Below are 16712 nucleotides of genomic sequence, written 5' to 3'. Positions count from 1 at the left end.
AAGTTGCTAACACAAACGGGCGATTACGTCCCCAAATTATATATCCAACCCCTTTCTACCCTTCGGAACGAGTAACGCGCCCGTAACCAGTACACACTTGAACATGTTCTAATCTAGCCCGTCATGTTTCTCTTGTTAACAGAAATCCTCGGGATGGAGCTAAGAACGGCGAAACTGTTACTTTACTCGACGCTGGTGGTCGTGGTGTGTTGGAGCCAGGAATATTGGACGGGGCTGTGTTCGTCGTCGTGCAAGTGCAGATGGATCTCCGGCAGGAAGACCGCCGAATGCATCAAGCAGAATCTCACGCAGATACCCAGCAGTTTGTCGCCAGAGATTCAGAACTTCGATTTGACCGGGAATCGTATCATGCACCTGATGCACGACTCGTTCAGTCGGGTGCATCTAGTCAACCTTCAGAAGCTGGTGCTGCGAAAATGCGAGATCGAGTCGATCCATACGGACGCGTTCAATGGCCTGAAGATCGTGATTGAGATCGATTTATCAGGAAATAACATTAAAACCTTGTATCCCGGTACGTTCAGGGAGACGCAACGATTGAGGGTACTGTTGTTGAACGAGAACAAGCTGAAGGTGTTGGAAAACGGTTTGTTCCACGATCTCGCATATCTACAAAAGGTGATGCTGTCTAACAACGAGTTAGAGCGAGTGGAGGAGGAAACCTTTCGTAATCTTCCGGAATTGCGATTGTTGACCTTGGATGGGAATAATCTGAGCGTATTGAGGGTCCAGAGTTTCGAGACGTTGCCAAAGCTTGGGAGCCTAGAGCTGCATAACAATCCATGGAATTGCAATTGCCGTCTGAAGAAATTTCGCGATTGGACGATAGAACGAAAGCTGTATACGAAACCCACTACATGCCAGCAACCAGCTACCCTTGCAGGGAAGATGTGGGACGAAATCAGCAGTGACGAATTCGCTTGCCGACCTGAAATCTTCACGATAGGACCATCAGTGAAGGTCGAGGTTGGCAAAGGCAACGTCACCTTTTGGTGTAAGGCTTCTGGGATCCCACGACCGCAGGTATGATATCGTGTATATACGTCGTTTGCATTTTTATTCGTTGTATAGCATGGGGAGAAACTCTGTTAAACGGGGTTAAAATAAAATAGGACGGAATGCACACCGTGAAGTATTGTAAAGCAAGACGCAATTAAGTCCGAGAAATGTTGACTGCGGTAATCTACAGTAGCTTACAAGCTATTTAGTATACAATCTGGCTCGATGCGGAGGTTAGATCCGTTGGAAAGATTGCGCTGGTTAAGCCCGCATTCAGGCAACTTAGCCTGAAAGCTTCTAAACGATCTCCGACTCAACATTGTTTTCGGATTTCACCGTGGAAGAGATCTTTTTCTTAACGTTTATTGGCTATGATCTCGTGTTTTGTAATTTTAATCGTAATCACTTGGATAAGATACAAGCTAAGAACATGCGTTCTTTTGTAGAGAATGTCTTAGTAATTGTTAGTACTTTCGGTATTTTCGAAGGGTTTATAAAATAGATCTGTTGAAAGAAGTCTTTTGTGATAAAACAAATGAATACTTTGTATTAAAATGTTATAAACTACTAAACGAAAATGGTATCTTTTAAAAAGGTCCATTATCTCGCCATATCGATTTATTTCCTCGACGTATTATACTCCACAACAATTCGCACAAGGTCCGCGTGAGCCACTGACTCAAAACTGTGTGGCGAAATTTCTATGATTTAACGAAAATGTCCTTGCGGAGAATAACACATGGGCAAGTATGAAAAGGAGAAGGAGAAAAAGTTTGTGAAGAGAAAACTGCGTCTTTTGAAATCACGTCCTACCAAAAAAAGAACGCAGTTGGGCGAGCCTTTGCATACGTTAGAGAAGCCCTTTAAATTTTTCGTAGCACGAAAACTGAAAATTAAGGACATCCTTAGAATTTTTTCGTTTGTATGTACACTTTATTGCCATCTGAGTAAATTACAATCCTCTGATGTAGTTTCTGACAAAGATAACAAAGATACAACAATTTTAGATTATCGAGACACAATTACCATAAATTCGAAGATTAATAAAATGTTTCAATCGTTTTACTTTTGTATTTCAGTTGGTCTGGGTACATCGGTCGAGAATCTTGAACAATCATACGAGACGACACAACGGAGAGAAAAACTACATCCTGAAATCGAGCCACGAATGGCTGAACCTCACGATACCGGACGTTATTTCTTCGGACAAGGGTGATTACGTCTGTCTGGCGAAAAGTCCGGGCGGAAATACAGAGAAGAACGTGACCCTGATTATCGCTGGTGACGCCATGGGCGGCAAGGACAATATAATTAGTCTGCCTCTCGCGCTCGGTTTGGGCGTGACCGCGTTGCTACTTCTGGTGGTGACCGTGTCCTTTTGCGTGTGTTATTGTCGTCGCCGACGAACGAGGCACGACGAGAAGAGCTTAGAGGCCGCCTCGATGGAGCACCACGGCCTCGGTGAACAGGAGAAGTCCCTCATCACGACTATAAATCCCGTGGTGAAGCCACCCAGACGATACGAAGCGCCTTCGGTGACGTCGCACGGCACCGAGATGACAGAGCTGAACCGTACATTGCTCGACAACGACTCAGTCTTCGGTCAGTACACTGCTTACATTACTAAACAGTGCGTGGCCAGGTGCTAGCTACTAACCATTTGTTAGCTTCCGAGCGGCGATTACGTCGAGACGTTCGCGAAACGCTCGACGATCAACCAGGCTCGATGGTCGTCTACTGCTGCTCGCGTGCATCGTACACGAACACGAAACGAGGAAATCGAACGAGTAATGGGTTTCCGACTGTGAACTTTCCGAGGATTGATGTTACGTAAATATTTCTTTCGCGTTTGTTCGGTGTCGAGCGGAAGTTTTTAAATAAAATTTAAGTTTCGATTAAAATTCTAGAAAATTATTTGAACGAATGGTAAATTTACACGGGGTCAAGAAAACATTCGAAGAATCATGGAAATTTTGTACGAATACGTTAGATATATTATACAAAGGATATTGAGGCCTGTTTGATTACGGTGCTAATGAAATTTTGATGTGTTTTACATAAAGCATACAATATTATGCACATAAATGTTTTCTATGGAAAATGTTCAAATATTTTCACGAGTCAGTGTATATTAAACAGGGTTACTCTTGATAGGGTCAAACACTTCATACATATCGAGTAGATGGGGTCAATTTAATTTTTATAAAAAGAGTAAGCGGAGAGAAAGGTAATTTAATTAAAAAGTATATGTATATTTTTTTCAGTATCACAAAATACATACTTGTGGTACGATAATCAAAGAAAGGTCTCTAACAATCGTAAGAATATAAAAGGATATCACGAAAATGTACATGTTATAAAGTATATAATATACATATTTCATAGGCGTCTTTTATATTTTTCATTTCGAGAAGGTTACGATTCTATGAAAAGAAGAATTGCATTTAGAATTAGCTATTACTACAAAAGAAATAATATTGTAGAAAGTTATATAACTAAACGTTCCGTCGTTTTTTCTATTGGCTGTTTTATTACTAACCGTAAAAAGGGATATCATTGCAGCAAAAATTGCGTAACTGGGTGTGCGTAAAGTAAAAACACTGAATAAAACGGAGTTCTTTGTTTCTTCCGCGAAGTATCCTTTAACTCGTTCTATTGAACAGCGAACTAGAAACTATGAATGGAAATTTATGAACAATGAATTCATTTTTAATTAAAACGCAACAATAGGCCATGAAGAATAGACTGCGCTCATTTTGACCCCAAAATTTACCGATAGAAAGGTCTAAAAACGTTTTGTTTTCAAAAAAAAAATTTCTCCAAATATCGAGAGTTCAAAATTAGAGTATGACAAACTGTCTCTGTTCGTGTACGTATTCGTGGTACAACGTAATACGATGTTTCGTGGCAAAATCATCGCTGATATTGACACGAAGATCAATCAACGGAACCGTGAACAAAGGAATTTCCCCGATAAACGGTGCGCCGAAACGAAATCCAATTTAGATATTGTTAACACCGCAGCCATTAATCTTCCGATTTCCTTCGAAAACATACGTTCGCCTCCGTTTCGGAACTGGGTATCGTCGCTAATTAAAGGACGGAATAGATTAATTGAATCGTATATATGGCGAGTGTATTTAACTTTAAGACAATCGTGTCGGCCGTAATGCTGGCGAGGTTCAGTAATCCCGTCGACAGATAAATGAGGCGCCATCGATCCTGGGTGAACGAATATCGACCAAGACTGTTGCAAGATTAATGAGAGCGTGCAACATGTAATGATACAAAGAGAGAGAAAGAGGAAGCGAGAAATATAGTGAGAAAGAGAGAGAGAGAGAGAAAGAGAGGTGAAAGGCATTCGTCATTTGCGTCTGGTCGTTATTGATAGCGTTTTTCTCCGCGAACAACCTCGTTTTCCGTAAAAGAAATGCTGCATGCGAAATGCCTGTGTCCGACGTCGGCCTGTCGTTTAATTAGACACGACGTAATCTAATCGTCGTGTTTCACAGACGTATCGCGAAAACGATTATTTTGATAGACTTGTAAATATATGCATATACGATCGTTTAAACGCGCGGTATGGATAAATTCCATGTATAATGTACGTCGATGCGGGTAACCGTTCAACAGAGACCCAAGTATTTTTGTCCTTTAGCTTACGGTTGATATCGTGGCGACAGCGTTGTACATAATCTTCTTCTCGCAGAGAGCAACGATGACGATAATAACGGCGATCAACGAGAAAGACGAGTCGGGGGTAATTGCACACTCTGTAGTTCAATTTTTGTGTATAGCGTAAGAAGGGAGACAGCGCAAAGAAACGACGTCGGTAAGTCGCGTCGAACCATAAGATGAAAACAGAACGGAACGAAAAGATAAACCGGTGTGGAGGGACAATGGAGGGTAAGCGAGCGAAGGATCAGGACGAGGGAAAGAGATGTTGCTGTTAATTGAAACATGGTTACTCGCTCTCTACCGTAAATAATGAAAATACTGGGAACAATAGGGGAGCGAGTACTGGGGGACTGTTGTACGCATAGAGTGGTGATTAAAGCGATAAGGGAAAAGGAAAATACGCGTTTTGCGACGTTTGCCTCGGATTCTACAAAGGAGAGTACAATAATAATCATCACGCACCGCTTCCATCTGAATTAGCAGGTTCTGTCGTTTTATCGAGAACGATTCTTCCTTGTGCGTTCTCATCGTGAAATCTCTTGCACGTATAATACGTATATGTATGCGATACTCGCGTTCCCGGCTCTTTGTCTATACACTTTCAAAGACAATAATTGAAATTGTCGAGGATCTCGTATTTGAACAGTTACCTTCCGCATCTCAATTACCTCCGCGTACACTCGGTGTCCTTTTGTATCCATTTGCCGGAAGGTTAGTCGTGCGCAATCTTTTTCTTTCTACCTCTTGGCCTACATTCTCTTTTCACTCTGCTATTGAACAGAATTCGAATACTGAAAAAACACTACGATAAAACTTCTATGATCACTGGTCCTTTCGTTTACTTGCCATTGACACTTGCTAAGATTTTGCGCGAATCCACGCACAGATATACGCGAATAGTATACCTCGAAATTTAGATGGAGCGGCAAAATGTATCGTTGTTCGTGTCATGGCGCACGAGGTCGAGAAAATGGCAGATCATCGAAACGAAGTCCTCGACTGTGAACAATATTCGATTAAAAGAAGCCAAGTGTACATTTTCTTGACAGATTTGTTACGCAAAAAGATGATGGAATCGCTGGTTGTCGTTTAAATTATAGCTCTGAAGTGGAGCGAGTGAAACACGTAAGAATCACGACCCACTTTTCTCCCGATGAAACTTTATCTCAAAGGACACGATCGATTTACGTGTCTTTGCGTTATAAATCGTGGCAGGTCTTGTATATTACGTAATCTCCTCCGATGCGCAGTATCTAACTAAAGTAGCTCACGAGCAAAGAAAGTATCGAGTATGGATATTTTTATCATTTCGTTGAGTTCTCGACGAATCGTGAACTTTGCGTTTTAGCTGCGGGGAAATGTAAAACGTTTGAAAGGAAATTTCTTGTGATAGGTTTCGCTTCGATAGCATACTAAAGAAGGTATTCGAATAGGGATGCAATCGAGGAATGCCAGGGGATCTGTGACAATAATCTTCCTCATATATGTTTTTCACAAACAGTTCTAAAACTTAATTTTATTTTTATTACTTTAGGGTATTTTTATTATAAATCATTTCCTTATTTATATTATTTAGTCTTAGTATCTTAGCCTTTTACGTAGCACCAGATGAGTCGAAATGATCTATAACATGATTCTGGATGATATTTATACTACATATAACTCCAAATTTGTCTGTCTGCATTTTCTCAAATATTGGAAATAATTTCCCAATTGTTAGATATAGACGAAGACATTTTATGAATAACTCGGTCGATCGAACTACGCAAGAGTGTACATACAGTTTCATAGAAGCAACGAGATCTCCTTGTCCTCGTTCCAAACTGCGCTCCGATTCAACGCAAGCCGTAAAACTGTGGGGCGTATCTTTCCCACTTAACAACTGTACTAATATCCATACGCCACTGAATTGTTATCGCTTTTACTCGACCGGCGACGCTTAAATCTCTTTTTTTTTTCTGTTATATTTCATTATGATTATCGCGTCTTTCACTTTTCTTTCTTAACGTTCGCCCTTCTTTTTTGTTTATGTTCTGGCAGCTGATGGTATCGGTGGCGGTGTCGGCAGCGGAGTGATCGGCGGCGTCGGCGACGACGAGAGGGAAGAACGAGCGACGCCAGAGCTCGAGAGCGGAACCGGCACCATGTGCCGCGGAGGAGGCGGAAGCTACCGCCAGTATCCGCCGGATCTGTTGGCCTTCTCCGGCGGTCGAGGCGCATCGCCGACGAGCCAGGCGTCCACCGCGCCCGACAACACGCGTCTTCCGAGTCAACATGTGACACCCACCACAGCCGCGTTTGGCTCACCCTCGAACCAATATCCAGCAGCTTTCAAGACTTTGCCGCACAACCGTAGCGTTACACCCTATGGAATTACGAGCTCGTCGATCGCACCAGTAATGCCACGTCATGGCTACGTGACGATACCACGCAGACCAAGAGCACCCAGCTGGAGCAGCGGTCCACCCACATCGCCTACGGATGGATTGGAGCCGGTTTACGATAATTTGGGATTAAGGACGACCGCTGATGGTAGTTCGGTCCTATCGTTGAACAAAAGTCCCGAACCGTTGTCCACGATGAGGAATCGACCTCTGCCTGGAACGCCAGGTTCGCACTACGGTACGATACAACGAAGCACACCGAATATATTGACCAGCAGTCCACTCGATAGAGCCGCTCCGGAAGGTGCAGCCGAATGGCCAACCAAACTCGCTGACGAATCGACCGACAGTAATCATCTTGTTGGACAAGCCCAACCGCAACAGCAACAACAATCTGGTAGTAGCAATACGTTAGGAAGAAAAGTACCACCAAGACCACCCCCAAAACCTAAGAAGAAGTCAACCAACGGTCCCCTGTACGAGGACGAGGGCGAAGACGGCACAGAGGTATGATCGACGTACGTCGGTCGACGAAGATGAGGCCGCGAGGTCGTGGCCGTGCTGAGGAGGAGAGACGCATGACCGAAGCCACATTAGACCGGTAGTGCCTTTCAAGTTGAAACGACCCCCTCGATGCGCGGCGGGTCGATATTCGGTTGGAGCGCGTAAGTTCCGCCGGCGAACGTGCTGACGAACGAGCGTGCCGGGGGCTTCCACATCCGGTGAACATGGTTCGTCGGGTAAACCGCTGACTTTGGCGGAGAAACACCAGCAAAATTTTTCGGACGAGACGCCTTTGCCGGTTATTCTTTCTTTGTTCATCGTGTATCCTCTCTGTATCTTTTTATGTATTTTATAATTTATTCGGTTCGCGGCACATGACAGGGTTTCCGATCGCGTGGAGGACAAGCATATATTATGTGATTCGTGAGATCGACACACGGATTCTCTACATAGGTCGACGCAACGGTGGATAACGCGAATAACGAGAACTGTGTCGAAGCGATTGATCGAAAATCGACTATGTCTTTCAAGATCGTTTTACAATTTCGGGGAGGAACGTTCGATGAAACGTTTTTTTGGAAGAAACAATCTCGACGATACGATGGATACAACAAAACGCCACGAACGCTCGTGACTGGTTTTACTACGTGTAACGAGAAAATTAGTGGATAGCGGGTTGTGCCGTTCACGGACGATCATAGACAGAAATCATGTAAAATACAACGTAACCGGACATTAGCATTAAGGATAATGTCTCCATATGGAGACGTTCGTCTTATTTATTGACGTGCTTGTTGCATGCCTAACGAAGATCGCGTTCAAACCGCAGCATCGTGAAACGATGCGTTCTCTTATACGATCTATTTGCGAAACGATCATGTGATCGATACCTCTTAATTTTTATTATTTCTATATATTTCCCCTTTTTTTATTATTATTATTTAAATTTTGTACTTCTGTCGATGTGTACTGTGCTATCGATCATTTTACACGATATTTCGACTTTGTTATTGTCCTTTTTTATCCTTAAAGGAAGTGCAAAACGATGCTTTGGTTTTCTACTTCTCTTAGGTTTAAGATTATGTTTCTTTATTGTTTTAATTACATATTACATATTACGCATTGGTACTTGACCGCATCGCACCGGTATCTGTTTTAGCGATATATAAATCGGAATTAAGAGTAACGCACGGGAAACCATGTGCATGGTTCCGCACTATGTAAAAGAAAACGTATTCAAGTAACGGATATGTTAGAATAACTGTTTCTAGTAATGTTGAGAGAAACGCATACGTAAAATCTTCCGATTATATTCGTTGTTAATGGTAAAATATCACAGATGTTTCAATCTGAGTGTTACGAGGTCGTAAATCGGTATGAAAAGATCGGTCCTATGGATTTTCTCGAGAGTAATGGCGCGGTTTACACGATCGACGTTATAAGATACCGTGATCAAATTCATATTATTCTCGTCCCTCGAAACTACTCAGAAATATTTTAATATTTGCGCAAGGCCATGCTACTTCGTATCTACGAAGAGAGATCTCAGTGTACGTGCATTTTTTCTGGCGAATCGCCGAATGTATGTTGTAAAAAGAAATCATCGTACAGCTTGTACATACAATGTGTATTATACTACTTAAGAAATAGCTCGTCTATCCTCTAATGGTTCGATCTGACTAAGGTTTCGCCGAACCGTACGTGAAACAAGTGATTCTGCACGAAAATTTCTTTGAAAAAGAATGGAAATGGCGACACGTGAAAGCAAGGCGCGTCTAATCCTTGAGTTAGGGATACAACGTAAATCGATCTTAGAACTAACGAAAAAAAAAACTGTCGTATACGTAAAACACGAAGAACTGCATATGCGATTCGCGTTTAATTAACAGATTTAATTTAAAAAAGTGTACGAGGAAAAGAAGCTGTACATTCAAAGCGATTGATCGTGAATTATTTCTTCCGGCTCCATAGAACACGTGACTCAAACTTCCTTATCATCGAACTTCGATAGCTTCGATTACGTCCTTCGTATAGGTTCCTCGAGTTTTGGGAAAATTCGCAATACTTTCCGGCCATCAATCTGTTTCGCGTGTCAAACGAAATGCAACATGACCGAACAGCAAACATTTTTAGCCGATTCAGTATTCTAATGGCCTTACAGATATATAGAAAGGATCATTCTTGGACTAAACGTTTATCGCTCGTAAGCTACACGAACTCGTTATACTTTCTGTACGCTTTATCCGGAGCTTAACGTTGCATTCCCGACTTTGGCGAGGATTTAGGGATCGATCGTTCGCGCAACTTGTTGCGAACACACGAGTCCTCATCCTGTAACGCTAGTTCTAACGGAAGAGTCCCTTCAACGACTTTGAATATTCCTAACAGGCTTCCCGTTTTCTCAACGAATCTTCCAAGCACCGGAAAACGCTTCAAGATAATTAAACGGTTTCGAGCGGCTTTATTTTTTCATAAAGCATTCGCTAATTCTGAATTTACAACGAACAAGCATTTGCTTTTGTGGACCTTTCTTCACTGGATTTTTCCTCTCTGAAAGCGATCTTTTAATTATTTAAAGCAACGTAGCTTGCGCATTATAACCTGAGTTTGTTTGTTAAAAGCACAAGATGTGTCACGTAATTGGAAAGATTTGAACGTTCTGTTTGTTTGAAAATAGTATAAATGGAAGAGAAAAATGTTGAGTGGAATGAATTATTTTCATATTCTGTCTTTTGCTTGAAACAGGAAGACGCATACTTTTGTTTAATCAAGCTAATCCCTCGAGTATTGTATTAAAATAATTTTTCCAGAATGTTCCAATTACAAAACTACAAACTATTCGTAATTATTATTTTATACGATAATTTTCATAAAGTTAAATAACGTCAAATAAAGATAAATACGATAAAAAGAACCGAGCTCGACTAAGAACATTTTAAACCATATTAACGTTCTTTGCTATGTGTTAAATATTCAAAAGACTTCACTTGCAACAAAAAAATGATATCGTATCTGAAAGATCAGACGTTATATGCTATTATAATTGCTAAAAGAGCGGAATAATAAATTTTCGAGATAAATTTTGTCAACTCTTTTTCTATCACTTTATCTATTTTCAGTCAAATAGAAGGTACGATTCTTTATATACATATTTGAAGAAAGAAGTCTTATTCTTCTTTACAACTACTTGGGTAATAATAATGACGTGTCAATTTATGAAACAAAGGGTTTCGTCGTGATAGCGACGAAATATCTTCCCCGAGCGTCATAACGCACCTAACAGTATTACGAAATGAATCTAAGGACGATGATGCGATGCCGATGGGACGGCGCGGAGAAAATCGCGGCACGATCGTGTAACTTCGTTTCCTCAGCTACGTTTTAACAAATATACAATCTATTAACGTAATATTCTTAAAAGGAGAGCAAGAAGAGAAGTTAATATAAAATAGGTGCCAATGTACAGTTATCTCTTACTAGTTGTTCTGAAAGTAAGAATTTACTACGAATAGTCTTTGAAAACCTTTCTAAGGAGAAAATTTAACGGAGAAGAAATTTGTGTGTTTTACTCGTACTTGTTAGATAATAGATGTTAAACTTTGTGAATAGAGGATTGCGATGCTGTAATTCACGTTGTAGGGATTAATCGAAGGAAGAGTTGTAACAGAAAATAAGAATCATTTTCTCCTTTCATTTTTTAAAACAATTACACTCTTCAATTATTTCTATTATTTTCGTTCCGATAAACTTCACTTTCCACGAACGCAATTATCTGTAAACGTTAAATCTAATTTCACACTATCCTCAAAAATCATTTATGTATATAAATGTTTCCTATTTCAACTTCAAATTAAAAATCCCTAAGATGGTAATCAGTCTCATGATTCAACTTACAACATTGGAGATTTGTTACATAAAATCTCTAACACTTGAAAATCGAACGAATAAGGAAACCAGGAATGTGTACGAAAATTTCCGATGAATGATCTCGAACGCTTCTTCGCACAAAGATCACCACAATCTACCGGAAGCGAGATTACACGAACGAATCGTCGCGAATTATTTTAAGCGGCCTAGCAGAGTCGCGGCTTGTCCGATCCAATTGTTGTGCCACGCCCTGTAAATACACAAGGACCTTAATTGCACGCTAATTCACGACGTTGTTTATATGTAAATGTAGGCACGTACGAAGCAAGCGTGGCACGACTGGTTGGTACGGCGCCACGAGTATATTTTTGTAATTTTGTATTTTGACGAATTCTCCGACTACGATTCGTACCCACGACAATCGCGCGGGGAAGATACGCTTCGTCTGTATTCCACGTTCTTAGTCCCAAGGAATTAACCGGATCCAGAAAGCGATTCGCACAGCTGTAAAATATGTCGAGACGGTCGTTAGATTCCTAGGATTTGCCTCGTCTGCGATCATCTCCTCGTTTAATTCCTCGTCGTGTGTATGCACAGGTTCTCTACACCGATTTCTTGATTCGCACTGGCGCTTACATATGTAACGGTGTATTTGTCGAGATTACGATTCGATTTAAATTCCAGTATATAAGGGACGGTTGATTAAATATAACGTCGCGTGGATGTTTTTTGAAGGTTGATTCTTCATCCTTGATTTTTCAAGAGCAAAAGATGCTTAGTTTTATTTGAGATTTAAGAAGATACAAATGAGAAATGATCTTAGTTTGTTTTTAAATATAAATATCGACGTAAAAGGGAAACATTTTCGTTTATTTTCACGATGCTAAGGATTTATTTTCATTTCTTGAAAATATTCAGTATACTTTACTATTTGTCCCATAATAATGATCATGCCGTCGGAGAATTAATTTTGCACCTTGAAACTTGTAGAGACTCACAGAGAAATTCGTACCACGTGTCGCGTTAATTGGTTCGAAACACGTTTGCAACAATTGTCATCGAAAATTTACCGATTCGAGAAAAACTCCTTTAGCTCCCAAAGAGAGCAAGTAGAAGGAACGCTGTTCGTCGATGAGATTTGTTTCGCATTGAACGCGTTCGCGTGAACGCAACCCTTCTCGATTCCCCGCTATAGTTACCTCCAGATAATGAATAGCGGTACGATCGTACACGCGAAAATAGAACGTATACGATCCCCGCAATTATAACGTAGGGGGTCAACCTCGTCTGCTCTTGTACTATTAGCTGTGACGTGTTTACCAGGGATGCGCATGACGAGCCAATACCAGTCAGCGTGTAATTATTATGGCGAGGATACTTCGTGCGCGCAGTTAGGCTGTTCGTCGCTTTAATGACACTCCCTCTTTGATCCTCGAACGTTGCAATAACATGGTTTATGCATCTTTCTATTCTACTCTACCGACTGAAAGCACGACTTAGAGGTGATATCATTCGTTCTCTATCGTCCTTCGTGGCAGACCATTTTTCCAATCGATAGACGCGTACAGATACTCCGATCCTTCGTCAACGTCTATCTTCTAATGACTCTGCGTATCTACCTGTCAGGTATATATCCGCTTGAAGTCATTACGCCGTGGCGGAAATTAAAGTCGAGGGGGAGACAGAAAGAGAACGTGAAGCGGGTTGAAGCGGTGGAGAAAGACGGTGCCTAAAGTCCGTGTAATTGCGAATGTCGATGCGTTCTCGTGAGGACACGTCTCGGTTGGTATTTTTAATGAGGCACACGCGAGATTTTCTCGTTTCGAGGCTAGAAACGATCCGAGGGCGTTGGAAACAGGTGAAAAGACTGCTCGCGACGTCGACGAGGACATTAATAGAGCGACGCTGAAAGGACGACGTCCCGCCATTTGTTACCGGTTTTCTGGTTGAATTGTGGAATTATCGACCGTCGATGGGAACGCGTAACGAGCCCTGTTTCTCGTCCGCTGCTATCGACGAACCACAGCTCGAGCGAACGCGGCTTGGCCACGTTTTAATTGCCAGATAAAGTTTGCTCCAGGTGGAAATATTAAAAATTCGATTCGGTCAATTGTTTGCGATGTCGATTTAGCTCGACGATTACGGGAGAAAAGGGGTAACGAGAATACGCAATGTTTAATGTAAAATTATAATTCGGCCTTGACCAATTATTTTGCGCAGTTTGCTAATGAACTTGCATGGGCACAATAGTAGAATCACTTTTTGATAGATGTACCTGGGATGATTGCATAATTTCCTGTAACTTATAGACACGTTTTACGGCTTAATGGGTTACAACATAATATTCGAAAGGATGAAAATGTTTCATAATACAAGTTTTGGCTTTTTACTTCGTGGTATAGATGTTGCCGAAAAATGTTGATACATTGAAAAAACGTCAGAACTGGTTAGAATAATTTTTTTCTTAAAAAAAAAATAAAATCGCGTAAATCGACCAGTTGCATTCTGCATCTTATGCTGCCAGAGATGTACTTAAAAATCGCGTGGTTTTTTCGTCCATCTAGTTTTCAAAGCACCACAATAATATGGTAATTATTGTCTTCATCGAAGATGTATCGAAAATTGTATATAATATTCTTAGTTTCGTCACCGAGATATTGGCGCCAAGTTCTTGATTTACATTCGTAGGGGTGCAGGTGAAAGTACCGTCCAATACACCGATCCGACTATAACAATCTGGAGGTTAGACGCGTGTAATTAATTTTATTTCACTGATAGATGTGGATGTTCCAAAATGTAGTATTTCGAGAGAATTTCAAACCGATCATTTTTATGATAAATTTTTTATATAATGTATTAATATTATTTTTATTAGAGGGAGATTTATAAATTTATCTGCCACACATAATCGACGGAAACAATTTCTTTGGAACAAATAAAATTATAGGACTAAATATAATAGTACTCTTTTTGGAAGTTGATAAATTACTGTCGTTCAATTATAGCTAATTATAGCTATAAATGATAAATTCGGTCATATGAATACATTTAATACTTTTAGAATGGAAGCTAAGTGTCTCGCAAATGTTTATTCTATAATAACGTATTCATTCGAGAAGCATCCACGGGAAAAGCGAATAATGTTGAATACATTCCAAAAGGGACGATAATAATCTTCCTAATTATCCTATTTCCGTTTTTAAACGCATTTTTCAGCCGCATTCTCACTGGTTCTTTCAAGTGTAGTTCATATTCCGAGAGAGTTTATAACAGCTAACTAATTCTCGGAAATGAAAGATAAAACGCTAATTTGATTCAGTACATGACTGATGGTATGAAAATCGCTAGCAACGATACAAGTCTGACAAAAAAATTCAATTTCTCTTAACGTCAAAAGTCATCTCAAAATCGAAATTATAAATTTCTGAACGAGTGATAAACTCTTAAACTTAATTTTCGAGCATTAAACGTATGCTGCTAACGATATTCTTGCTTGATAGTTTGAATCGTGTAAATTTAAGTGTATTATGTGCGTATCATATCTGTTTAAATGCCGTTCCTTTGCATGTGCTGAGAATCGCGTAAAATTTTGTATAATGTTCGCATCTGTTTATTCATCGAACTGTTTCAACCATTCTTCGAAGACTGAAACTTTTGTAATTGAAAAACTACGTGATTCCGTTTTGTGTAACTTTCTCGATCCAAAGGAATTGCGCTCACGACAAAAACATAAAATGGTTGAATATAACTCCCAAGGTGATCTACGCGACGTTCGCGCAAGAACAATTTTCTTGGGTTAATTAAACATTGAACGGTCATGCTTTGAAAGCTGTTCGAACAAATACTGTTCTATGGGAAGACTTCATCGCGACTCGTTACATGATGCGATAAAGGTTTGATGTAAACCAGCGTTGTCCAGATTAAATTACAAACTTTAGAATGTTTCCCTTAAATGGTTAAAGTCTCCTTTGTTACACTATGGAAACATTAGTTGATGTCACGTTATATATAAAAAAAAAAAATACATATTGATGAATCCTCTGTTTCTGGCGAAGATACGAAGGAGCTTAAAAAAAAAGACAGATATATATATATAGAAAGCTTTTTTATTTACGGATGATGCTGGTATAAGTCTCAAATCAATTAGTTACTCAAGGCTACTTCTCTGAATTTTGGAGCATGTTTGTGACGAAGAGTTTGAACCTTATGTCTTTAAAGTTGGCACAAAGAGATAAAACATAAAGTAGCCTTGAGCAGTCAACTGATCTGTAGCAAAAACTATTTCAAATAGTTCTAAATGGAAAAAAGATTATGCTTTCTCGATTGATCGCTCGAATTGTGTCCTAATCATCGTTGAAACTGCCTAACTCATTCCATCGCCACTTGTTTAAAGAATATACATATTAAAATAGGACTTTCCACATGTATACTGTAACGTGTAACGATAGTACCGTGCAGAACACGAAGCATGTTCCTGACGAAGTGTTGTTAGGGCGCCGTTTTCTGTGGATCAGCCGCGTCCAGGTTTCTCGTACTTGATGAGCGTGTACGCGGACTTTTATGGGGCCGAGTTATGAATAAATGACGTTTCATTAACATATTTTCGTATCTCGTACAGCTCTAAGTTGTACAGGATAAGAACGCTTTAAAGTGTTTTTATCACAAATAGGGATTATTATAAATGTAAAGGAACTATGTTTGCGTGTCACGATATAGATGTAAGAAACTCTCTAGGGAAAACGTAGCGATCAAGAATTTTTCTTTTACTTTAGATTCTAGATGACATAGGAATGTTAAGGATGGATAATCGAGGTAAAAATCTTTGCGAACGTTGATTACGTCTTCTTTTTTCTATTTTATTACATATTCTCTTTTTATTAATTTTCGCGTTATTATTATTGCTATTATTATTGATAATATTTACCGTCGTTAATATTTAATATTTCTATCGATCTATTGGATTTATATCGTTATGTTGCGCTGTTACTATCATTGTGATCATTATTATTTGTAGGAAGTTTTGCCAGAGAAATTGTACTACTTGCCTTGTAACGGAATTTAGTTTTATTCTGTCAACATTTCGGCTGATTATAATTTATACGCTATTGTCAATGTACTATGTATATCACTGTAAATACTATACATATTTTATAAATGAAATATTTAGCGTGACTGTAATATTAAGAGAATGTACTGAAAGCACCACTCTGTACACTCCACGATGGTTAAATTTTAATAAATATTTCCCAACCCCATCAT

General features: G+C 39.9%; 1 protein-coding gene across 5 annotated transcripts in view; it reads left to right on the top strand.

Moving 5' to 3' along the window:
* Positions 1-16708, top strand: part of kek5 (leucine-rich repeat, immunoglobulin-like domain-containing kekkon 5 protein) — a 413026-nt gene extending 396318 nt beyond the window's left edge. For all 5 annotated transcript variants that reach the window (XM_076624520.1, XM_076624514.1, XM_033345527.2 and 2 more), the window contains 3 exons: positions 143-1044; positions 2100-2622; positions 6739-16708. In XM_076624520.1, coding sequence (XP_076480635.1) covers positions 154-1044; positions 2100-2622; positions 6739-7595 — 2271 coding nt within the window. In that variant the 5' untranslated portion in view covers positions 143-153 and the 3' untranslated portion in view covers positions 7596-16708. The remainder of the gene's footprint in view (positions 1-142; positions 1045-2099; positions 2623-6738) is intronic.
* The last annotated feature ends 4 nt before the right edge of the window (positions 16709-16712 follow it).

Source organism: Bombus vancouverensis, chromosome 2 (genome assembly GCF_051014615.1).
Source record: "Bombus vancouverensis nearcticus chromosome 2, iyBomVanc1_principal, whole genome shotgun sequence".
NCBI classification, from domain to species: domain Eukaryota; kingdom Metazoa; phylum Arthropoda; class Insecta; order Hymenoptera; family Apidae; genus Bombus; species Bombus vancouverensis.
Note: the sequence above shows the minus strand (reverse complement) of the source record. Positions and strands in the feature narration are given on the sequence as shown.